The sequence below is a fragment of the Tursiops truncatus genome, chromosome 6, assembly GCF_011762595.2.
Source record: "Tursiops truncatus isolate mTurTru1 chromosome 6, mTurTru1.mat.Y, whole genome shotgun sequence".
Lineage (NCBI taxonomy): Eukaryota > Metazoa > Chordata > Mammalia > Artiodactyla > Delphinidae > Tursiops > Tursiops truncatus.
The window spans coordinates 65,681,116-65,706,370 of record NC_047039.1 but is presented as its reverse complement, the minus strand read 5'-3'; the positions used below and the strand labels follow the sequence as shown (position 1 = coordinate 65,706,370).

The 25,255-nt window shown below is 42.4% G+C and overlaps 1 protein-coding gene and 3 pseudogenes across 3 annotated transcripts in view; 1 reads left to right on the top strand and 3 right to left on the bottom strand.

The window, feature by feature from the left end:
* The window catches only part of TJP2 (tight junction protein 2), a 140,522-nt gene that overhangs the window by 17,905 nt on the left and 97,362 nt on the right, over nt 1–25,255 (bottom strand). For all 3 annotated transcript variants that reach the window (XM_019934735.3, XM_019934731.3, XM_019934733.3), the window contains exons 4-14: nt 23,325–23,449; nt 22,056–22,158; nt 15,739–16,324; nt 11,626–11,729; nt 10,572–10,725; nt 8,926–9,034; nt 8,687–8,820; nt 7,179–7,245; nt 5,963–6,113; nt 2,117–2,225; nt 638–848 (exon numbers count right to left, since the gene is read on the bottom strand). In XM_019934735.3, coding sequence (XP_019790294.1) covers nt 638–848; nt 2,117–2,225; nt 5,963–6,113; nt 7,179–7,245; nt 8,687–8,820; nt 8,926–9,034; nt 10,572–10,725; nt 11,626–11,729; nt 15,739–16,324; nt 22,056–22,158; nt 23,325–23,449 — 1,853 coding nt within the window. The remainder of the gene's footprint in view (nt 1–637; nt 849–2,116; nt 2,226–5,962; nt 6,114–7,178; nt 7,246–8,686; nt 8,821–8,925; nt 9,035–10,571; nt 10,726–11,625; nt 11,730–15,738; nt 16,325–22,055; nt 22,159–23,324; nt 23,450–25,255) is intronic.
* LOC109549900 (hypoxanthine-guanine phosphoribosyltransferase-like) lies at nt 16,892–17,787 on the top strand (annotated as a pseudogene).
* Nucleotides 19,431–19,946, bottom strand: LOC141278919 (UDP-N-acetylglucosamine transporter pseudogene; annotated as a pseudogene).
* Nucleotides 19,942–21,905, bottom strand: LOC101319252 (UDP-N-acetylglucosamine transporter pseudogene; annotated as a pseudogene).

The window sequence follows — 25,255 nt, the reverse complement described above, 5'->3', positions numbered from 1 at the left end:
AACAAACATGATGACATGGCTTGTTCTGTTTAGGCTGATATAAGACACACCCTGTCTTACTGTACTTCGCTTTATTGTGCTTTGCAGATATTGCGCTTTTTTTTTTTTACAAATTAAAGATTTGTGGCAACTCTGTGTCGAGCAAGTCTATCTATCGGTACCATTTTCCCAACAGCATTTGCTCGCTTTGTGCCTCTGTGTCATAGTTTGGGAATTCTCTCAAAATTTCAAACCCTCCACCAGCAAAAACACTATGGCTAACTGAAGGTTCAGATGATGGTTAGCATTTTTTGGCAATAAAGAACTTTTAATTAGGGTATGTACATTTTCTTTTTACACATAATGCTATTGCACACTTAATAGACTGCAGTAAAATATAAACATAACTTCTGTATGCACTGGTAAACCAAAAAATTTGTGTGACTTGCTTCACTGCGATATTCGTTTCATTGCGGTGGTCTGTAACCAAACCCGCAGTATCTCCAAGGTCTCCTCATACACAAGAAATGGATGATGGGAGAGGTCGTGATGACAAATGATGAAGTTATATGGGGCTTCCTTTGGCGGGGGAAGGTGTTGTTTACTTGTGGGAGGAAGGCTTAAAGGGGTTGCGTGGGAGTGTGCAGTCTCAAGATACCTGCTTTTGTTGGGGATTAAGCCCTTCTCCAATTCATTTCCAATCCTCACGGCCAGCCAGTGGCCCAGTTTCCCATCGTACAGCGTATCTACCACACGGAAGACCTCCCCTCTGGTGAAAGCCAGGCTCTGTGGAGTTTCTTTCTCACATTCAAAGTGGCTTCTTATAAAAAACGAATCCCCTCTGCCACAAGCCAGTATGTCTCTATACACTGAAAGACAAAAGCATCATTGCATGTGGTACTCAGCTTGGCCAGAGGTCTTTTCTGGAAGAGTTATCAGCTCTCTGAACTCTGATCACCCTCTTTACTTTCTTTGCATTTAGTGAACTCAGCACACAGGCCCCACGGGAACCATAGTTCAAACAGGAAGAAGGACAAGTAACTAAGTTCACGAGTTGCTGTGATGGTTAATTTTATGCATCGACTTGACTGGGCCATGGGGTGCCCAGATATTTGGTCAAATATTATTCTAGGTGTGTCTATGAGGGTGTTTCTGGATGAGATTAACATTTAACTCGGGCAGACTGAGTAAAGCCAATTGCCCTCCCTCATTTGGGTGGGCTTCAGCCAGTCCACTGAAGGCTTGAACACAACAAAAAGGTAAACCGTCCCCCGAGTAAGAGAAAAATGAACTCTTCTTCCTTTCAAAGTGGGATGTCAGCTTTTCTCCTGCCTTCAGACTCAAACAGATACACTGGCTCTTCCTGGATCTTGAGCCAGTCCGCCTTTGGACAGCAACTACACCATTGGTTCTCTTGGTTCTCAGGTCTTTGGACTTGGACTGGAACTAAACCATTGGCTCTCTTTGGGTCTCCAGCTCACCAACTCACCCTGAAGATCTTGGAACCTGCCAGCCTCCATAATCATGTAAGCCAATTCCTCACAGTATCAATAAATAGCTCACTTTCTCCCTTTCTCTGTCTGCCTGTTTCTGTCTCTGTCTCTCTCTTTCTATGTATAGAAAGATATACATATATACACACACACACACATACACATCCTATTGGTTCCATTTCTCTGGAGAACCTTAATACAGTTGCCAATCAACTGTACTAGCTGAAGCAGACAAGAAGATTCTATTAACCCCCATTTTACAGATGAGAACAATAAAGCTTGGAAAGGTGAAGCAACTTGTCAGACTGATACGGGTTAATATGAGAGCTGACCAGCAGGTGTGGCCCTTTCCATCTGTCATGGAAAAACTCAATAATAACTTCAGGCAGTAATTAAGGATGGATCTCTGTCCAGAAAAGCAGTTTTACTCCAAAATCACACAACTAGTGAAATTCTTTCAGTAGGTGCACAGAAAACATGTGTATAGAAAGTTAAATGGTACCCGAATTCTTTCCACATACCTACGACCTAGAGATCAGGTGTCAGGATCCACTTCGATATTTTAATACCCAGATTTTCCTGTTGTGCTCCCAAGCTACCTCCCTCTCCTACCGCCCACTAAACTCATAACCAAACTTGCTCACCATCAGCTCGGCTCTGAGCTAAAATGGTCACCATTTCGCCTTTGGGGATTTCTAACAGGTAGAGAACGGCATCCTCCCGAACGAGCCCTCTGAAATCCTGTGTGTTCACCTGATCGGAGGGGCAAACAGAAAAAGCAAAACAAGAAGAAATAAGTTGTTTTCAAAAAGGTGCCACCTGCTTCTGATCTGTTTGTTTTCATCAGGGCCTGCCCACAGCAAACCTCAGATGTAAAGAAGTCCTTCGTGCCCTACCCAGGGACTCTTAGCACCCGGCCTGGGCTGTGGGTACCACCATATCCTCCTGCCTCCCCACACTGCACACCCCTTAGGACTATGCCATTCCACCAAGGACTCATCACTGGATCAGGTTAGAATTTCTTGTAGCTGTGTCTGCTTCCCTCTCTTCTTTGAATCTCCTGTAGAGGTGGCCAGGAAGGTACAAATCCAATTACTGTAATGCAATAAGGACTGGTGGGGTCTATGGTAAATGAGCGTGCTGGCCCAGCTTAAGGCACTAATACTTTTCAAATTGATTCAAATAAAAGCCTGCAAAGAAGGATTCCGACCAAATCCACCTTTCTCTTACAGCTTCTAGCACCTGAAATTGAAGAACATTAGTCTTAGGTGGCAGACCATTAGCCTAATCTATAGGCTTTTAGTTTAAGCTTCTGATACATAATGGGCAAGAAGTTCACATTTATTCCCCACTGAGTAGGGTACACTGTAAATAGCGCTCAGAAGACAAGTTAGAAAGCAGGTAAAACTGAAAAGTGGGACAAAGAAAAAGACATTTTGACATCTTTGTCTTGTACCTTGAAAACCACTTTAAAACAGAATAATTACACATAAGTAAAATGTAAAAATGATTTTAAAGTACCTAATATTTTGATAATGTATTACAGAAGTGAAGATACAGAATTCCTCTGAAATATTTTCTTCAGTCACTGAGGACTTGTAGAATCCTTTAATCAAAGAGTAATGCCTTACTACTGAAAAAAATCATTAATTGAGTCTAATTTAATTAAGGTTGGAATTTACCATTAAGTGAAAATAGGCATGAGATTAAAATTTACTTGGTGCGTTTAAAATAGAGTGATTTACTAAACCAATCACGTCAACTTTTCCATTGAAACAATATTTATAGCACTTAAGACAGCTCATTCCCATCTCTCTGTCCCTGAATTAGGGATATTCACGCTTTGGTAATTAATCCTTTCTTATGCACCATCTGCAGATCTACATCTGTGTCTATATGTGGTCACGTGTATGTTTTTATATGCACTGTACATGCTTGCATTTGTTTATTTAAATAAGATAGGGCCACAGGGCATGGGGGAAGACCTTGGAGGTCCCTCTGTCCTTCTCTATTCAGAGACTGACCTTCTGTCAAGCCAAAAACTATAATGGTCAAAATTAAAGCAACACCTGGTAGCTAAAATCCACATGGTTAATAACCAAACTTAGGAGCTTTTTTTTCTCTTTCCCTTCCTCTAATAGTTTCTGAAAGAGAAATGACAATCATACCAGGTAAAAAAATAAGCAAAGAGATAGGTAAGCCAAGCACTAAAGCACGTGCACTTCTGTTAGTTACAAGGCACATATTTCGCCACAGCACACTCACTTTTTCGTTCCACATGTCAAGCTGTCACCTTTACAAAAGGAAGAGCTGCACTTAAAAAACCCACAGCAGAGTAAAGTGCTTACTGTATGTACATTGTACCCTGATATATTCAATTTGACCATGAAAAGGAGTGCTGAAACAAATTAAAGGAAAAAAGGCCAAGACAGCACTTTGGTTAGGTTGTACAGCCCTCCCCAATAAATATCCTCTTCCATTATCTATTTAGTAGTCTACACGGTCTAGCTGTGTCTGCTGTGAGCCTGAAGAGGATTCTGTGTCAGCTACGCTAAGGCTGTGTCGCAACTTCTCTGCCCCGGTAGGTGAGCTCAATCTTTTTCACCCCTTTGAAGAATTGAGGGCTCCTTTTGTAGTCAACAGAAAATTTCCACACACCCAAGAATGAGGACCATCTACTGCCTGACCTCCAGATGAGACTACTGCAAAAGAAGCTGGTTCCTGGGCTTCCCTGGTGGCGCAGTGGTTGAGAGTCCGCCTGCCAATGCAGGGGACACGGGTTCGTGCCCCGGTCTGGGAAGATCCCACATGCCGCGGAGCAGCTGGGCCCGCGCGTCCGGAGCCTGTGCTCCGCAGTGGGAGAGGCTACAACAGTGAGAGGCTAGAGTACCGCAAAAAAAAAAAAAAAAAAAAGAAGCTGGTTCCCACAGTTTCTTCCTTGTCGCCAAGGTGGTAACAGGAAACAAGACACTTTCTCAAGTAGAAAACATTGTGTATCACGACTTTTACACATGGAAGTGACTCTCATTTTGACGACTTAGAGAGGTCTGTCAAGCCCCTAAGTGAATTTACTATTTTTTTTATGAAAATTCTAAAAATCCTTTTCCCCACAGGGTACAAAAATATGTCATCCTTGAACCTTCGTGAGCAAAAGTTTCCAAATTCCTACCTGACTTCCTACGGTCCCACATCAGTTAGGAAACACGCTTTTTCTTCTTTGGCATCAGCCCACGAGTAAATTGGTATAAGCTGGCACTCAAACAGGGCTCTTATCGGTAGCACTTGGTAAGTGCTATTTCCTACGATCATGTGGTACCCTGAGGTTCACTCAGGTACACTTAGTCTTCTAGGATCCTGTCCAGAGCCGAAGAGGGTCTAGAATGTCACTGGAAAGCTTCAGCAAAGCTCAAGGTCAAGGTTTGCTCTTCATCGGCTCCAGAAATGAAATCTGAACTACCACCATGAGGCCAAGGGCCAAGAAGGAAAAGGACCACCTCTTTTTGTGCTCTGCCTGCTTCCTTTGGGAATTCTGCTTTTCTCCCCTCTCCTCTGAGGCTAGACGCTCTTACCAGACCACCTAGTACGCATAAGAAATGCAAGTTTACAGAAGCAGAAATTCTGGTGTAGACAATTCCCCAGCATTCTGTATTTTTATAGTCACAAGGTACTCAGTGTTCCTGAAGTTAATACTGAAGTCAGTGGAAAATACATGATAAAATGTCAGAGATGAGTTGGTTATCCTTTTTTTAAACCAATAGATTATACAAACATATATATAGTAAATTGAAAAGTACCAATATTTGATTAACCAGGGATTCTCCTTCCTGGACAATTTTAGATGTAAGTAACACACTGAATGGCAGCAACTCGTTAGTTTCCAACAGGATAAAGAACAGACACTGACTTTCCTACTCTGTGCCAAGAACTCTGCTGGGCGCCTTGCGAGTATCATCTGTTCTAATGTTCCCAGGGTGCCTGCGAGGCAGGTATGCTTATCCCCATTGAACAGATACAGAAACCCGAGTCTCACAGCCGAAGCCAAGGCCACAGACTCATATGAAGCTGGGACAGGATTCAAATCAGATGATCTGATGCCAATACCCACCTTTGTTCAGTTCCAGCACACGGCCTGAAGAGTGACAACCAAGCAGGGGCATCAACTAAAACCCAACCATTAGCAGGATCTTTTGAAAGCTCTTCTACCTAGCCCTTTAGCTGAAGTCTCCATTTTTTTGTTAATCAAACTAATAAAAATCTTTGTGAGGGTCTTGAACACTATAAAGTCCCACAGACATAGGGATGAGTTTTGGGTTCCAGGACTAGGAGACAGGACCCATTCGAAGGAAACAGAGACCTGATGCTTGGCAGCAACAAACCTGCAGTTGGTCTATTTTCACAAGCTGGACCACTTTCCTGTCCCTTATGTAAGACCCTCCAGAAAACCCCACTCTTCCCCAGTAACATTTAGAAACAGGGCTGGGATTTCCTACCTTCAGAATCTGGTCCCCTTCTTGAAGACCTTCTTGCTCCGCTGAGGTACCCTCTTGAATGCCGGCCACAAATATCCCGACATCATTGCCACCGGCCAACCGGAGGCCCACACTGTCTCCCTTCTTGAACCTCACCATTTTGGTATTGGGGCTGCAATGGGTTCCGTTTCAGGAAAGAAAGATGGGAGATTTTTTTGGGGGGGGGTTGGGGGCGGGGTAAAGGAAAACCAACATTAGCAGTGAGCAATTTAATTTATTCTATCTATAGAGTGATTTACCCTTTTAAAATATCTCTCTCGGGGCTTCCCTGGTAGCGCAGTGGTTGGGGGTCCACCTGCCGATGCAGGGGACACGGGTTCGTGCCCTGGTCCGGGAAGATCCCACATGCCGTGGAGCGGCTGGGCCCGTGAGCCATGGCCGCTGAGCCTGCGTGTCCGGAGCCTGTGCTCCGCAACGGGAGAGGCCACGGCAGTGGGAGGCCCGCGTACCACAAAAAAAAAAAAAAAAAAAAAAAAAAAGCTCTCTCTCATTTTTCTCACATAATCTATAATTTTATCTTCCTTGGGGCTATGAGATGAATATCAGTAGGCCACTTTACCAGTGAAGAACAGAAATAGAGAATGTTTAAGTACACTCATTCAAGATTAAAAGCAAATAATGGGCAGGATTAGAGCAAAAATAAAGGCCATCTGATTCCTACTTCAGGATTCTTTCAAAGGAAAGCCTGCTGACCCCATAGGGATCCTGTCAAATGGAGACACAGCCTGGGTCCAGGGAAGCAGGATCCGAATCCAGAGGCCACTGCTTGGAAGCAGGGGTTCTCACTGTCAAGTGCAGAGCACTGTATCACTTCTCCCCTCCCTCCACATGCCAGGATCACCTGTCACTATAGCCCCTACAGAGGCACCATACTTAAGCAATACTTCATCCATGTGGGCGTTCTTGACCTGGCAAACTCAAGTATTCAAAATAACATCTGGAAAACTAGCCAGGTAAGCAGACAAAGTTAACATTCACTCACTTCCACATTTTACTCGTCCTACAAACGATTTCTCTTTCTCACAAACAGTAGCAATAGGGGTTGGTTAAAGGGCAGCTGATTATATGCAAAATCACCATCTATAGTTTAAGAAAACCATTCTTCCAAATTTCCATTAAGGAGATAGAGCTGTGTGGAGGAAGAAAGGGGGAAAGCAAGAAAGACTGAAATACATACCCATATATTGCTAAATCTTCAGGACTCGGACGAAGAACAGTTCTTGGGGCTGGTTTTGGTGGAGGAACTGTGGATTAAAAAACATCATTACCGACCTGGACGAACAGGCTTTGTCTTGTCTCTAAATATAAAGATCACAAAATCCACAAAAAATTCAAGTCTGTACCCTATGCTACATATGTTATCACATCAAACAAAAATGTCTTAAGTTTAAGTTTGAGGCATTAGTAGGTGTCAATGATTTCTCAAAAGAAGTGAGAAGAAAATGAACCTTTAAAATGCAAGGTGCATAATCACGTTTACAAGCAGGTAGCATTTTTTAAGTAACTTAAAAGCCATGTAATAATGCTGTTTTTTTCCCATGGATAAATATTTATGCATTTAAATCATGATAATTTTATGGGGTTGGGGGCAGGGGTAGGGAATGGAGTTGAGATCAGAAATGGGACATAAAAGGACTTCAACTAATCAAATTTGACAAAATGTGACTGTGACATAATTAGAAGTATGTATTTGGTCTCTTCCCCACCCTCAGAGATCCTAAAGTCCCTTTCATCTCTGGAGTGAAACGGGTGCCAGGAGTATCTTTTGCTCTAATGTTCCATCTTTGAGGCCAGTTCCTGACACAGAGGTCCTACATCCCTTGCAATTTCCTGGGTGATGGGAGCATCCTTTGTTCTAAAGAGATGACTCCTGGAGAGCCTCAGGATGGGGCTGGTCACCAGGAAGAGAAAGCCATGCACATGACAAAGCCCCCATAAACAAGGGGATTCAGAATGCTTCAGGGTGGGTGAAAATATTGAGGTGCTGGGAGGGTGACGTGCCTGGAGAGGGCAGGAAAGCTCTCCACCCTCTCCCCAGACATTGCCCTATGCAGCTCTTCCATTTGGCTCTTCCTAAATTGTATCTTGTATTTAAAAAAAAAAAAAAAGTAATAGTAAATAAAGTGCTTTCCTGAGTTCTGTGAGTCATTCTAGCAAATTATCAAACTTGAGGAAAGAGTCACGGGAACCCCCAGTTTAGAGCTGGTTGGTCGGAAGTGAAGGCGGCAACCCGGGACTCGTGACTGGCGCCTGTAGTGGGGGCATCTTGTGAGACGGAGCCCTTAACCTGTGGGGTCTGCACGAACTTGGGTAGTCAGTGCCAGAACTGAATTGAACTGTACGACACCCGGTCGGTGTCTGGAGAATTCGAGAACTGGTAGTTGGGCAGAGGACAAAACCCACACAGTTGGTGTCAGAAGTGTTGTGAGCAGATAACAGTTCAGGTTGGGATCAGGGATGGGAGACAAAAGGACCATGACTAATGAAACATAACAAAAGGTGACCAATCTGTTGGCACACAGAAAGAGCTGTTATTCTTTGTATTTTTCTCAATATTAAATGAGACAGGAGTGCCTCTTCCATATATAAAAATGATTTTAAAATAATTTCTCTCTCTCTTTCCAGCCACCTTCTGGAATTACCAAGCACTGACACCTGAACATGACTGTTTAAAATGAGCCTCACCTGGGGCTTCCTCTTGGTATGTGGGTTCCTTGCTGGGCTCTGCGCTCACTGCAGCTGCAATATCTCCAGTGGACTTAAAGGGAGTGGGTGTGGCGCCCATCCTGGACCATCTGCTATGCGTGTCCTCTCTTGAACTTAAGCACACGTCATGTTAACGTCTCATCATGTGACAGATTTGCAAATACATATGTGCGTACACTCACAGGGATGTGGGCAAGGGAAAATACTCATCATCTTACTTTGGTCTTTCCTTCAGCTTTTCATTCGAGGAATGATAATCATAATCGGAATACTGCTGTCGTCTGTCCTCCGGAGAAAATGATTGGTTTGACTCTATTTCTGAGATATCTGATTTCAAAAATAAGAAAAGACTTCTTAATAAAACATTTGAGACCTGTGCCAGAAATTATTCTATTCTCTGGGCAAGGAAACAGGGGAAATGGAAGAGAGGGCAGGCAGTAAATGTGCTATTAGTCTGAGTCTTTCGTTGAAAAAAAAAAAAGAATCTGATCGTTTGAAAGGAAAGGCATTAATTAACAAAGAGGGCTCTAAATCCAGAATTTTATGTTCCTCTTTCATCATACTTTCCATCAAAGCTGACACTGAAGAGACAAAATCCAATGATGGGAATATATATATGTGTGTGTGTATGTGTGAATCTATATTAATGTATATACACAGGTACACACACACACACACACACTCATTTTGAGTGTGCACATAGACCAGTGCTTCTGAAACTTTAATGTGCGTACATATCACCTGGGATCTTGTTAGAATGCAACTCTTCTGGGCCGGGCCCGAGATTCTGCAATTCTGTCAAGCTCCTGGATGACACGATGCTGCTAGTGGGCTAAGCAGCACACTTGGAGTAACAAGGAAATAACCCGTAAGCTCCTAGCACCCTGGCATTACTTCCTGTGCTCTACGTGTTTTCCTGTATTCAGAGCAGTAACCACCTGATTAGACATTGTATATAATAGAAATTAAACCAAGTTTTAAGGTTTTATAAAGTAATTCTTTTAAAGATCAACAAGTCCATTTCTAAACTTGAGAACTTAATATTTTCTAAACTTTTCTGCACAAAGCCAATACTAGATGATTAAGTAGGAAATAGCATGCCTATTTATTTTTATTGGTAGTTTTTACATGGTTAAAATGTTATCGTATGTACTGTATGTCAACTATACTTCAATTAAAAAAATAAAAATAAATAATAAAGACATGCCCAAGAGCCCCCCGCCCCGCCAAAAAGTAAAGGGCTAAGAAGACACAAGACCATTTTGAAGGACAAGAAGTTGGATTTGGCTGTGGAAATTAATGAAGAGAGACCAAATAAATAAATGTTATCTTATGTAAAATTCATATTCAAATTAAAAAAAAAGAAACGACTATAGCTTCATAAGAGAAGAGGTGACACAGATTGCTAACCAATGAATACCAGACTATTCATCCATTCTGATTGAGTCTATTATAGTGTCTACCAGTTTTAACTATCCTCTACATTGTCTTCTCTTTGTTGGAAATATTAACAGTCACTTAAAAAAAAATCACATGATAAAGCACAAGAATGAGCAATTTACAAATGTATGTGGTTAGTTCTGTGAACCACTCCCACATACATTTTTTTACTAACAAGTTTTGTTTTCAATGGCCTCAGAGTCCGCAGGGATTCACAAGTACACCAGAATTTCATACTGGAATCCTAATTTCAACAGACCCTTTAATAAGAAAATAACAACCAAACCTGGAATTAAAGTTTAAAAGAGAGGCTTCTGTTAGAAATTTAACTTCCAGGTGAATGGCTATGCTAGATAGAGATGACAATGCAGAAGCAACAGTCTTCCTCTCCTCCAGCTCAGCTCACAGCCTCCCCTTTCTTTACCTTCTATTTCTGAGTCGCTGTCATTTAACGAGGGGATGTTGATGAGCGTCTGCTTGCTGTCCCTCAACACCACGAGCTGGAGTTTTCCTCTTGACTTTTCTATCAGTTTTCGGGCATCCGTTAAAGACATGTTCTCAGTTACGGTTCCATTTATCTGTGTTTATGAAGAAGAGTAATGTTCCATGCAATACAACTACCCACAGCAAAACAGAAAATTCTTATTTTCCTCTTCTAAAAAGTTAAGGGCTTTGCTCAGTTACTCAAACAGACGTGGGCTTTAGGATGACTGACTGAATAAAAATGAATTATCCTTTAAATTAAATATAACCCCACATGCCTGGAACCCAAACACAGGCCTGAGAAAGCTGTAGTGTACTTAAGTTACTCTGCTAATTTATTTAACTTCCAAGCTCAAGACGATGGTTTGGTTTACTACTGGAACATGTTTCCTGACTAGAGAGGTTTACAAAAACGATTAAATATTCAGCATTCATATACCACCAACTTGCCCTCTCATCTTTCCTTCGTTTAGAGAACAGGAGCTTAAACTTTTAATAAACAGGGAAGAAGAAAGACTTTGTTGAGATTTTTTAAAAATTTATTTTAATTTATTTTATTTTTGGCTGTGTTGGGTCTTTGTTGTGGTGCGCGGGCTTCTCATTGGTGGCTTCTCTTGTTGCGGAGCATGGGCTCTAGGCACGCGGGCTTCAGTAGTTGTGGCTCGTGGGCTCTAGAGCGCAGACTCAGTAGTTGTGGCGCACAGGCTTAGTTGCTCTGCGGCATGTGGGATCGTCCCAGATCAGGGCTCGAACCCGTGTCCCCTGCATTGGTGGGCGGATTCTTTACCACTGCACCAGGGAACCCCCAAGATTTTTGTTTTTAACTGACACTACACTATTACAAATCTCCAAGTCTGGTTTTCCTGATAAAAATGATCTCTCTGCTGCCCTTCCAGGCTTTGTCTTATTATTGACTCCTATCTCAACAAAGTTTCACTGACTTGGCACTTGAATGCGGAAATACAGACTAGGAAGCTGAGCATGAACCCACCCACCTTGAGAATTATGTCTCCTTCATGCAGGTTGCCATCTTTAGATGCTAGACCTGTTCCGGTCATTTCCTTTATGAAGATCTGACTCCCGAGCCGGAGACCATACTCTAGAAGACAAACACACAAACAAACACATATTTCATCAACGTGTTCAGAAAACTAAGGCTGGCTTTTAGGATGATTTAAAAATATGTATGCAAAATTAATTTTGCATGTGAGACAGTCTGTAAGCCCACCGGCCTTCACTTGTCAAAACAGTCGATGTCATTAAAAAAAAAAGAAAAAGAGGCAGAGGGACTGTTCTAGATTAAAAGAGACATAAAAACCAAATGCACTGCGTGAAACTTCACTAGATCCTCAATCCAATATGGGGTAGAGGTGGGGGGTAGGGGTGGATTACATTATTTTGGAGCAACTTCAAAATAAACTGCACTATAATATACTAAAAGGCATATTAATGCTAACTTTCTTAAGAGTATTAATGGCATTATGGTTATGAAGGGCAATGTTTCTATCCTTGGGAGATACCTGCTGAAATATTTAGGGGTAAAGGGTCATTTTGCCTGCAACTTACCTTCAAGTGGTTCCAAAACACCATTTAGAGACAGAGAGATGCGGTAGGGGAGGAAGACGGGGGAGGGAGAAAGGGAAAAAAAGGAGAAATAAAACAAATGTGGCAAAATGTTAACAATTGGTAAAACTAGGTGAAGGCTATTTGAGTTATTTGCCACAAAATTAACACTTTTCAAAACAAAATGTTGGGGAGAAAAAAAAAACAATTCAGTACATCTTAACAGGCGTGTTCTACTGACAATACAGTTGCCTACAGGAAAGTACCACAAATAGCAAACCCTCTATCTGTAACAATTTAGATTGTGTGGGATTTGGCACTGAAAAAATGTCACTGTGTGAAGAAAAGGGGTAGATAAGCCAGCAAAGCAACAAATAAAGTATTCAACTAAAACTGGCACAGCTCTGGGGATTTATGGACTTTGCATTGTTCTCAAGAAAAACCACTGTATTTACTAAGTATGTACATTTGAAAATATTTTAAATACTATTCAGACTATTCTGATTTTACTTATTAAACATGTAAAAATACACACTTTAAGGATGAATTTTGGTTATTTTAGGAAGCTACCTAAACCTAGCAGGTTTGAAAAGAGGCACACTCAAATTTTATTATTATTGTTATGGACTCAGTGAAGTCAGAAACAGAAAAATAAGTATCGTATATTAACGCATATTTGTGGAATCTAGAAAAATGGTACGGATGAACCTATTTGCAGGGCAGGCATAGAAAGGCAGACTCGGAACGGATGTGTGGACACGGTGGGGAAGGGGAGGGTGGGATGAATTGGGAGACCAGGTTTGACATATATACACTACAATGTATAAAACAGATAGCTAGTAGGAACCTGCTGTATAGCACAGGGAGCTCAGTTTGGTGCTCTGTGATGGCCTAGTTGGGTGGGATGGGGGGTGGGAGGGAGGTCCAAGAGGGAGGGGATGTGTGTATGCATATGGCTGATTCACCGCACTGTGCGGCAGAAACTAACACAACATTGTAAAGCAATTATACTCCAATAAAAAAAAAATCTTATCAATTCAAAATAAAGTAACTTTCTGCCACTTAGAAGTAGATTTAAAGAGAAGTTTTAAGTGACTTATAGTAAGTTAGATTCAGATCTTACCACAAGGATTAAAGCTGTTAAGGTCCACCCCTGCCCTTTAGGGAGCTGATACTCAAGAAAGAATAAAGGTAAGACAGACAGCATTTTCTTCAGGGATGGCAATTCCTTACAGGTTAAACAGCCTCACAGCCCAGGACAGAAGGTTGAGACAAACTTGAGCAATGACTTCTTTCTCACGTGTCAACAATTCCTCCATCCTCTTAAAAACTGCACTCTTATTGTAAAATTACAAATAGGTTGCTATTGGTATGTTTGTGGGCACCTCTCAAATGAGGAAAAAAAGTCAGTTGGCCATCTTCTAAGACTTCTACCAGCAAGGCTATCTGATGCCCATGAAACATGTAAAAGCTGGCCATGTGAATGGATCCTATTTTTCTTAATCAAATGTAGGTTTTGCCTGCAGCCAGATATTTGTAAAGATTAATTCTTATGCAACTCTAGCCAGTGATAGCTAAACTACCGTGTCATCTTAGCAAAAGGTGGCTTAAAAAATCTTTTAAAAAGCAGAACTTTGGAAAAAACAAACAAGCAAACACTGAATTCTAAGTTTAAAAAGCAAAATGGCCCAGAAGCAGTAAAATGGCGCATCAGCAAAGGGGCATGAGCCCTCTCTGTTCCTTACTAGTATTACTAAGACCAGGCATGATGTGGGCAGTTTCTTAGGACAAACATCTTTTTAATTGTGGGTCACAACTCATGAGTGAGTCTTGAAATCAATTTAGTGAGTTGGGACCAGTATCTTTTAATTTAATGTAAGAGAACCTCTCAAAAATCATCACTCAGAGTTAAGTACCGTTCCGTGAAACACTTGGCCAAGTTTTTCACATATTGGTGCCTCCACGATTATTTGCAAGATGTGGTTCTTTCTGTGGCAGGAGGAGGGGGGGGAAGAGAAGGAGAAAGAGGAAGAAGGGGAAGAGGAGAGAGAGGGGGAGGAAAATACTGAAAAGCACTGCAACGGGGAACTCAAGAATCTGGGTGCAAGTCCTACCGGACGTGCATCAGCCTTCTGTGAAGGAGGCCTTGTGTCAAGTTATCTTTCTCAAAACTTCTCTACGGTCCACAATCTGGAAGCAGAATGGTTTTTACTCTGCAATTCTTGGGGGTTGATGAATTAATACGTCATTGTCCATGGTTATAAAGATTTTCTAGAATTGTTAAATCTCCCAAGATTCACATTCCTCAGAGATAGTACCATCTCAACTTTCACCTTTGTTTTCTGGACCTGGGCTCCAGTATCCCATTATTCGCATCCTTGCAGTTACCTCAATATCCTTTCAATGGATACCCAATTGTATAACTCAACTCTTTAAGCTCCTCTAGAAGAACTAAAGAAAACAAACCCTCTCATCTGATAGGCTCTTTAAAATGCAAATTCCCAACCTAAAAAGCAAGAGGTCTTTCACTTTGCCCTCTTGGGTACTCTTATCTTTTTTCCTCTTTGAAGGAGGACAATTAGAGAACATGCAGAGATAAAAGATGTTACCAGGAATTCAAAAAGTTGGAAGCTAAAAATCAATGCAGGGAATAGCTCAACATGGGGCTCTAAATCCCTGTTCATTCACCTACTTGTTTCCTATCATCTATTTCCAAGAGATGAAGTTTGAGCTCCAACTCCACCACTTACTTACCAGCTTCAAGATGTGGGCATGTCACCTCCCATCTCTGAGTTGCAGAAGCCTCACCTCACTGCAAGTGCTACTTGCTTGTCCAGCTGCCACAAAGGGGTTTAGTTAATCTGGATGTGCTTAAGCGTATGCAACTGCTCCAGGCACGCAACATGGGACGGGCAGCCTGGGCCAGAGCCTGCCTCATCTGTGGACACACCAAAAACCTCTCTGCACCTTGCTATACCCACCTGTAAAAGAGGAATGAAGTCTCCTACCTACCACAAAGGCTTCTGGTGAGGATTAAATTAGAAAGTATTTATTCCACAGAGGGCCCTGGCATAGAGCAAAAACTCAATCAAGATTACCTGGAGTATTGTCCCCTACTGTGGTTTCAACAGTTTAAGCTGCACTGGTTTCACCAAGAGAGCCTGTTAACACAGAGACCCCAGGGGCCACCCCAGTGCTTCTGATTCAGTGGGGGCTGGTCTGGGGCCTGAGAATCTACATTTCTAATAAGCGTCCAGGTGATATTTATGCTGCTCTGAGAACCACTGGCCTATTAGTTTAAAGCCAGATTTCCACCACCTGGCTTAGTCACTGATGATACAACTTTGTGCAAGTCAATGAACTTTTCTGTGCCACTAGTTTCCTTGTCTATAAAATGAAGATATGACTAACTCCCACAGCGGGTGGTGGTGAGGACAAAATGAGCTAATCTGTGCAAAGCATTTATTAGGTCAGTGCTTGGCACACAGCAGGTTCCACGTAAGAGTTAGCTACTATAGTGCTTTTTCTTCATCAAGCATGACTACCTTCATTTGCTTTGCTTTTCATCAGAAGGATCCCGATGGGCCTGTCCGAGTCCAGCTGTCCCCGCGGCTCGGGGCTGGGGCTGCGGGAGTGGAGGTGCTCGCGGCTGCGGCTCCAGGACGTCCCGTACCGGGCATCGGGCTGGGCCCTGCGGCCATACTCCCGCTCCGGGCTGTAGGCGCGATCGTAGGTCGGGTCAATGCTCCGGCCGCGGCTCCTCTCCCGGGCTCGCCGGTAGTCATCGTCGTCGTGGTCCAGGCCCCGCTCGAGGCTGCGGCCACGGCTGCGCTCTCGGGCTCGCCGGTAGTAGTAGTCGTCGTCGTGGTCCAGGCCCCGCTCCAGGCTCCGGCCGCGGCTCCGGTCCCGCTCCCGGCTGCGCGCCCGGTCGTGGGGACGACCCCTCTCCAGGCTGTCCTCCCAGCTGCGGCTGCACTCTCCGCGGCTGCTGGGCCGGCTCCTCTCGCTGTACCCGCTGCGCGCGCTTCTGCCATCAAATTCGTCCATCAGCTCGAAAGCCCGGTCATGCTCGTGGACGGGAGGGCTGCCCTGCGGCGGGGCCAGCTGGACCTTCCGGGGCCTCTTGACCACCTGTCACAAAACAAACAGTGGGGACGCAAGACAATCACAACCAAACATAGAGAATGCAGTGGTTAAGAGCCCGGGTTCTCCTTCCAGTAAAACTCTTGTGTCCCCACCCAGTTGCTAAGCCTCAGGGTCCTCATCTGGAAAATGAGGACCCCCTCAGGGGGGTCAAGGATAAAATAAGACAATAAGTATAAAACTCTGAGCACAGTGCCTCCAAAATCTGCTTCTACTCAAAGTGTGAAAAGCACCAAAGGGATTTAAATCACTAAGTTACAAAAATGAAAATCCAGAAAGTGAGACATTCTGTACACAAGTGCGTAGGTTCATCTAAAAGTCAATGTCATTCAAAAGAGGTGGGAGGCAGGTAAGGGGAGAGAGGAGGTAAAAGAGGGATCCTTTAAGATTAAAATGGACCGACGAGGGCGCTGAGTGGAGGCAGCGAAGAGCGCTCGGGCGGACCACTCCGCTTTCGCGCGCCGCGCAGCCTCCCGCCCTCCGCCTTCTGTTCAGACCCGCCGCCGGCTTCTCCTACCGAGACTGCCCTCAGCCCGCGCACCAGTCGGCTCCGCTATGGCGACCCGCAGCCCCAGAGTCGTGATTAGTGATGATGCACCAGGTCATGACCTAGATTTATTCTGTAGACCTAATCATTATGCTGAGGATTTGGAAAAGGTGTTTATTCTTCATGGACTAAATATGGACAGGACCGAACAGCTGGCTTGAGAATGTGATGGAGATGGGAGGCCATCACATCGTGGCCCTCTGTGTGCTCAACGGGGGCTATAAATTCTTTGCTGACCTGCTGGATTACATCCAAGCACTGAACAGAAATAGTGATAGATCTATACCTATGCCTAGATTTTATCAGACTGAAGAGCTACTGTAATGACCAGTCAACAGGTGAGGTAAAAGTAATTGGTGGAAAATGTAAAACCGATAGCTAGTAGGAAGCAGCCGCATAGCACAGGGAGATCAGCTCGCTGCTTTGTGACCACCTAGAGGGGTGGGATAGGGAGGGTGGGAGGGAGGGAGACGCAAGAGGGAGGAGATATGGGGATATATGTATACGTACAGCTGATTCACTTTGTTATACAGCAGAAACTAACACACCATTGTAAAGCAATTATACTCCAAAAAGAATGTTAAAAAAAAAAGTAATTGGTGGAGATGATCTCTCAACTTTAACTGGAAAGAATGTCTTGACTGTTGAAGATATAACTGACACTGGCAAAACAAGGCAAACCTTGCTTTCCTTGGTCAAGCAGCATAATCCAAAGATGGTCAAGGCTGCAAGCTTGCTGGTGAAAAGGACCCCTCAAAGTGTTGGATATAGACCAAACTTTGTTGGATTTGAAATTACAGACAAGTTTGTTGTAGGATATGCCCTTGACTACAATGAATACTTCAGGGATTTGAATCATGTTTGTGTCATTAGCGAAACTGGGAAAGCAAAATACAAAGCCTGAGAGTTCGAGTTTGGAAACCTCTGGAGTCCCATTGAAATCACCAGGAAAATTACCAAATGTTCTAGTTCTGTGGCCAGCTGCTTAGCAGAGCTTACTGCATGTATCTTCTAAGAATTTTATGTTTTGTATTTTAGTTGCCGAATTCCCGAACTCTTTATTTGCACTATGAGCCTATAGACTGTCAGTTCCCTTTGGGTGGATTGTTGTTTGACTTGTGAATGAAAAGTCTCTTAAACCACACCACTATTGAACGAAAATATTGAAACTGTATCTGTAAGAAACATTTAAAGACAAGAATATATTAGTTTTTTAATTGATATTTTAATTTTTATATATTCAGGAAAGAACAGAAGTGATTGAATATTGTTAATTATACCACTGTATGTTTAGAAAAGAAGCAGTCAGTTTCATATCAGTGACAGCATTTAGAGGTATTGTTATGTTGGATAAACCATATGTCCTGGAATTACTTTAGTAGATTTCAGGAGCATTAACTGTATTTTCCCGCTTGTTCAGATTATTTCTGGTGAATCTTTGTCAACAGTTCCATTTAAATACAGGTCAATAAGTTCTAAAAACCTACCACTTTTTGAAGTCTTCAATGTAAAAATCCTAAAAATAAAGGCTGTCTCTTTAAAAAAAAAGATTAAAATGGACTAAAGTGATTAGGACCAAATGTGATGAGTGAACTTTGATTGGATCCTGGATGGGGAAGAAAAATCTACCAAAGTCATCTTAGGATATGGACTGTATATTAAATGATATTGTAGAGTTATTATTACTTTTCTTTTTTTAATTTTAAAGTAATAACAAGTATTTATCTGATTTACAGAAAAGAAATACAATTAAGAGATTAAGGACAAAACTCCATTAGTGTAAAAGTCACTGGCTACTATCTAGCACAGGAACAACTGGATTGCTTCCAGCAGTTTTGAAGCACTAAAAGATCTTAAAATGTGGATGGAGAAACAGATGTGTATATTTCTTTATATTAAAGTTAAATATGAATTTTATTCTGACAAGTCAGACCCAGAATGTTACTTTATCAATTTTTATGCATTTGAACATCTGCAACATATAGCAATCCTTTGTTTAGTAATCTTCAGTATAAATATAAAAATCTGAGATACATGAGAATGTTTTTCAAATCATACTTCTATTTCTTCACAGCTTTATATGTGCAAAATTATACGTAATTATAATTTTCAAACTTTGAATATCCATGTTATTTGATATATCTGTACAGAAAGAGTAAGATAAAAAACATTTAATAAAATTAAATATATCTAATTTGCAAAATTGATGTCTGACATTTGTTGTGTGCTCGTGCAACAAAGAGTGCATAGGTTATTTCTGCAGCAATCAAAAACAAAATCTTTTTAAACTCAGATTTCAAGTTTCCTCTGATAATTATTCTACTCCCTGGAAATACTTTCAAGTTTTGATTTCTAGATGCAATGGGCATTTTGATACATATACATGTATTTTTTCCCTAAACTTGTATATTTTCAAACCATTTGAACATTATAATCAGACTCAGCATGGTGATTTTTTCTTAGAATCTGTAGAAGTCCTCTGTTCAGAATTAATGTAGAGACTCCCAGTGCGCCAATGTGAAAAACCAGGTAAAGATAGTATTACCACTATGCTTTAGTGGGATTTCCTGCAGGTTTAGGATCATAACCATATAGGAAAGTAGCTCTTATTACAAGGATGGCTCCAAGGGAAAAGACACTGGTTGGTACGAAATCTTGTAGTCAAAAATAAGATATCAGTGTTGATAATACTATTCACAAAGAGGTTGCAAATCCTTTTAAAATGTTATCCGCATACTTAATCACAGCAGCTATTACCAGGCCTCCCAGTGCCTGAACAACAACTATCCATGTCAGCTGGTTATACCCCTGAAAAAATCCATTCTTTGATTCCAGTTCTCCTTCATAAACATATACACCCATTAACCCAAATATACTCCCCCAAAAACCAAGCTGGATGTTTCTTACCCACACTGATTGTTTGGTTTCTTTTAAGATTTTCTCAAACTAAAACCCAGCAAAGCCACTTGAAAAACATGCTGTGCGAACTGCCATGAGGCCTACGAATTGTGAGCCAGGTGAAAGTTCCTTAGAATTAAGCGCTTGTGGGGCTTCGATGGTGGCTCAGTGGTTAAGAATCCACCTGCCAATGCAGGGGACACGGGTTCAAGCCCCGGTCCGGGAAGATCCCACATGCCGCAGAGCAACTAAGCCCGTGCGCCACAACTACTGAGCCTGTGCTCTAGAGCCCGCGAGCCACAACTACTGAGCTCGCGTGCCACAACTACGGAAGCCGTGTGCCTAGAGCCCATGCTCCACAACAAGAGAAGCCACCGCGATGAGAAGCCTGCACGCCACAACGAAGAGAAGCCCCCGCTCGCCGCAACTAGAGAAAGCCCGCGCACCGCAACTAGAGAAAGCCCGCGCGCAGCAACGAAGACCCAACGCAGCCAAAACTAAATAAATAAATTTATAAAAAATTAAAAGAAAAAGAATTAAGCGCTTGAGAATCTGAGGGCCACTGTACAAAAGCAACTCCTGTCATCAAAATTACTAGGGAGAGCCACTGGTACACACCTAATTTTTTTACTAAGCATCGACACAGAAAATAATGCAGTCCTAAGAATTTTCAACTGATATGTGACCTGATAAGTAGCTGCGTCTAGATTTGACAGTGCCACAGAGAGTAAATAATTCTGAAGAGTATATATCCCTGATGGAATAGCAAGTTTAAGCGTTTCCATAGGTTTGTTAAGAATTTCACCACATAGTATTCAATTCAGTGCTCTTAGACTACATTTGCTGTCTTTGTAGACTAATAAAATGCAGGCCATTGTTTTCAAAAGTTCAGCAACAGCCACAGCTGTAGATGATAGATAACGAGGCCCCTCCTCTTTTAAAGTCCTAGAATAACACATTGTTAGAACCAAACTGGTAGCCTGAAAGACCAAAATTCCCAAGGAAAGGTATTTTAGATTGGCTGATGATGTCTTATCTTCATTTGCCTGCTAATGTTGGAGGGTCTCCTGCAGAGGTGGCAGGCAGCTGAGGCTCACCATGGGGACAAGGGCACTGGCAGCAGCAGTTCTGGGAAGTACTCATTTTCGTGAGCCCTCCCAGAGACCGCCATTAGCCCTGCCATAGAGCCTGTAGCTACTTTTCTTAAATAGGATAACAGTAGTATAATTATGCAGATGAATGTCCTTATTTAGGAGACTTGAGAAGTAAGAAGGATTAAACTGTCATGTCTGCAACTTCCCCTCAAACGGTTCACTAAAAATATGTATGTCTGGGCTTCCCTGGTGGCGCAGTGGTTGAGAGTCTGCCTGCCGATGCAGGGGACACGGGTTCGTGCCCCGGTCCGGGAAGATCCCACATGCCGCGTGAGCCATGGCCGCTGAGCCTGCGCGTCCGGAGCCTGTGCTCCGCAACGGGAGAGGCCACAACAGTAAGAGGCCCGCGTACCGCAAAAAAAAAAAACAAAAAAACACAAGTATGTCTTTATATACATACATAAAGAAAAATCAAGTGAATATGGCAGAATATTAACACTGTAGAAGATATATGTGTTGATTATACTAATCTTTGAACTTTTCTTTTTGTTTGAAAATTTTCATAATATAAAGTTGAAAAAAAAGTTAAATACCACACACCCAATGCATCCCCCCCCCAGCACTGCCCCTAACACACTGTGTTCCAATTCTCGCTTAGTGTGTCCACTTGCCCCACTGGAGTGAACACTCCTTGCAGCTCAGACCTGCTTCAGGTCATTTTCAACCAATGTTTGCTGAATGACTGAGTGAGCTAATAAATGAGTGAATGGTACAGATTGCCAGTATCTCCTAAGAAACAGGAGTTTATGAAGATAGAACAGATCCTGTGAGGGCCTTTACAAATGAGTTTCTGAGCTCATAATTTAGTCTCTAAATGAATGCTGTTTTACCATTGTTCTCAATCTATTTAATTCTCTTAGGGAATAATTGTTTAACCTGGCTCAAGGCAAATTCACTCAGACAAGAGAAGCATTGATCTTAAGTCAGGAGTAGGATAAGGAGACGGCAGGGAGGCATCCCTCACGTACATCTTTACATCACCCTTAACATCATTCTCCCAAAGTACTAAGGATATGGAAATAGTGGTCCCTAGATAGGGCTGAAGAGCAAGTAGTCATTTTCTTCTGGGCATAAAAACAAAGTCCTACCGAGGCAAGCTGAAAACAAACCCAGAACGTACAATGGCAGCGATCTTCCCACTTTTCCTCAGCTGCTGAACAGCAAATGAATGGAGCACGCCTTCCATGGGGGTGCCGTTAACCATGACCACCCTGTCATTTTCTCTGCAAATAAAACAGAAAAACGGAATGTGAAAAACTCCCATCTCATCCCTCTGAATCATTTATTTAGGAACAAATAAAAGTGGCGGATTGACCCAAAATGCTTCTTAAAGGGCTCAGCGTCTAATGACTCCTGAGGCTTAATCCATCAACTTGGTCTGAGCTCTTCTGAGGAAGGAACCCAGGAGCCACTCAGCCCACTGTGGACAGTGTCTCCTGGAAACCACCTGGGGAAAAGGACCCAAACCCACGGGGTCCCTCCAGGAGGCACTGGATAGCAGCAAGGTTTGAGCACAAGTGGAACTTGTGTGTCAGGGCCTCCTTACCCATGGAAAACGGTGCGCTTCAGCAAGTCTACAGATCTCCCCAAAGGAGGTTGATATTCACTTGTGTTTTGGAGGGGATGAAATCAAGAGCTCGCCTCAGATTCTTAAAGAAATTTTGAGGTCACAGAATCCTAACTCTTACTTTGTCTCATCAAAAAAAAAATCATGTAAAAATTCTACCATGCTCTCTGTATGAAAGAATACTAACTTGGAGAGGATCATGGAGATGAAATGCCAACAGAAGCTAAATTTTGGAGCCATGTGGCCAAGGCAGCTGTGTAATTAACTTTAGATTCTGCCCTGAGAAATTATCCTAAGGGGACTCAGACATGCACCTTTTCCAATGGCATTTGCTCTTCAGACCAGAAGCCTGGCAGTTGGAAAACTTGGGTTTTCATCTGGTAAATTTTTCCAATTTCTACATCCCTCTTACAAATTAGATAATCATTAATCAGACTATCCTCATTCTTAACGAATAAAAATGAAAATAAATATAGACAGTGTGGGTAGGCATTAGGGGAAAAAAAGAGCATGCCAATTTTACACTCGATGTTCATAAATGATTCCTAAACCCAGGAATGATAGTTACGATAGATAGTTATAACCATCTTCCTGTGGAAATTATTGCTTTCCTCTATTCAAAGTCTGGATATTCCCAAAGGTTTGGGGATTGTTAAAACATAGTGTGTTATGGTCTCCATTACTGCCTGAAGACTTTTCAATATACATATATAAAATTTTCTTTTCTTTTTGAATTTTAAAAGTGCACACCACTCAAAGCCCCCTGTTTAGGGCCAACCAGTGGGCTGGCAGGGGTTGGGGGCAGGGAGTAAGGACACTCACTGAAGCAGCCCATCGGCGGGCCCACCCGGGAGCACGTCAGAAATGACGATTGATGTCTCCCCATTTTCAAAGTGTGGGTTGTCTCTGCCTCCGGACACTGCAATTCCAAATCCTCTCTTGGAATCCTGTTCATTGGGGTTAAGAGAAAAATTAAAATAAAATCCTTCTATAAGTGGTTTTCAGGATTTATTACAAGCATTTGATAAAATAAAGGTCAAACCAATAACCGGAGACAGCTCAGGAACAGAAGGCTTAGAGAAACAAGTGAGAAACAGAGTACAGCGTCATCATGGTTAGCTGACAGGTTTATAAAGGGAAATTCCTTATCTAAAAGAAACAGCCTTGTGAAAGCTGGACAAGATTGATAGCACAGACTGGAGTTATCACTAGAAGCTGGCAGGGGATGGGAAATTACATCTTCTGTCCAAATAAGGATGTGTTATTGGATTCACCAATCATACCTGTTCTCATATCTAGGCCTGAGCCAGATGGGCTGGTCACAACTGAATCTATGCTAAAACCATATTTTTAAAGAATACCTTTAACTTCCAAGTTAGGGGAGCTAGTGGTTTCACTTTCATATAGGGTCAAAAAGAAGGAAATGGATTCTAAAGATAAAATCCGAAGATGAACTTAGTTTTGAGATCTCATGAGAGAGCAAAGCATTAAATTCTTTTCTACATGCATATAAGATGGAAATACAGATTAATTAGATTCAAGATTAATAGAGAAATGTATCACAGTGAACCCAAATAATAGAGAATCCCAACTCATTTCGGTGTTTAAAAAAGCTAAGCTCCCGGATTTCATCCAGATCACAGGGGCAAGTATGTGACTATCACACTAAATACAGGTTTCATTACGTAAAAATCTTCTCAGAGAATGAAAGAACCCTCACCTCAAGATAAGTTCCCACGTGGGGCCCACTGTGGCAATCGATAACAAACAGCAACACAGACAAGCTGGCTTGTTGTTCATTAATCACACGGCTTTGAATTTGGCAGTGCTATCCCCTGGTACCTGGTTTTACACAGGGAGAGCTCCATCCTCTATACCAGGCCAAAAATGTTTCTCACCTTTGCCAGTTCGGGGTCCAAACTCAAATGGTATGTGGTGGAAGGGCAGAGAGAAGAGTCAGAAGATGACAAGAGGTGAAAAATAAGACCTAAAGGGGGAAGCCGCTCAACTGAAGAAATCATGATTACTGCTCCAGAAGTTTCAGTACTTGAGCACCAATCTGTGTTTTTCTACCTGGATCGATTTAATACACATTTATTCAAGAACCAAATTTGCACTGAAGTCAAGGGTTGAAGTTCATGGTTGTGACAGTCAAAGGAAAACTCTCCCTTTGAGGAACTTACAATCCATCTAAGAGGTGACAGAGACTGGAGAGACTCAGAGTGGAGAAAGAGCCATGCAGGGCCCAGGAAAAGTTAGATGCTGACCAAGGCAGCTTGATGGAATAAGCCTTTGGGATCACGAGTGCATGCCTAGCTTGACTCAACCGCACGCAAGTCACTTACAAACTCTTGGTGGCTGTGCTCGTTTCGAGTGGGGCTAGCACCTATCCTGCCCACCTCAAACTCTGCTGTCAGAATAAAAAGGAACAGAGCTAACATTTATTAAGCAGTGATTATGTGCTGGATTCCAAGTACTAGAAGCTCTTTGTATTACCTAATTAATTTAATCAAGAGGGGCAATACCTGTGAAATACCTTTAAAAATTAAGTAAAATACACTTCCATGTGATCTTACTTCTACTTTCAACCCCACTGTGGGGAGGGGGCTGTTGTTTAAAATCTGATTAATTCGGAACCTATTAATATAATCAGGAGTGAGACAAAGACTACAACCCATGTCTCCTGAGTGCTAAACTAACATTTTAAAATTAGTTTGGGGAACTCCCCGGCGGTCCAGTGGTTAGGACTCCAA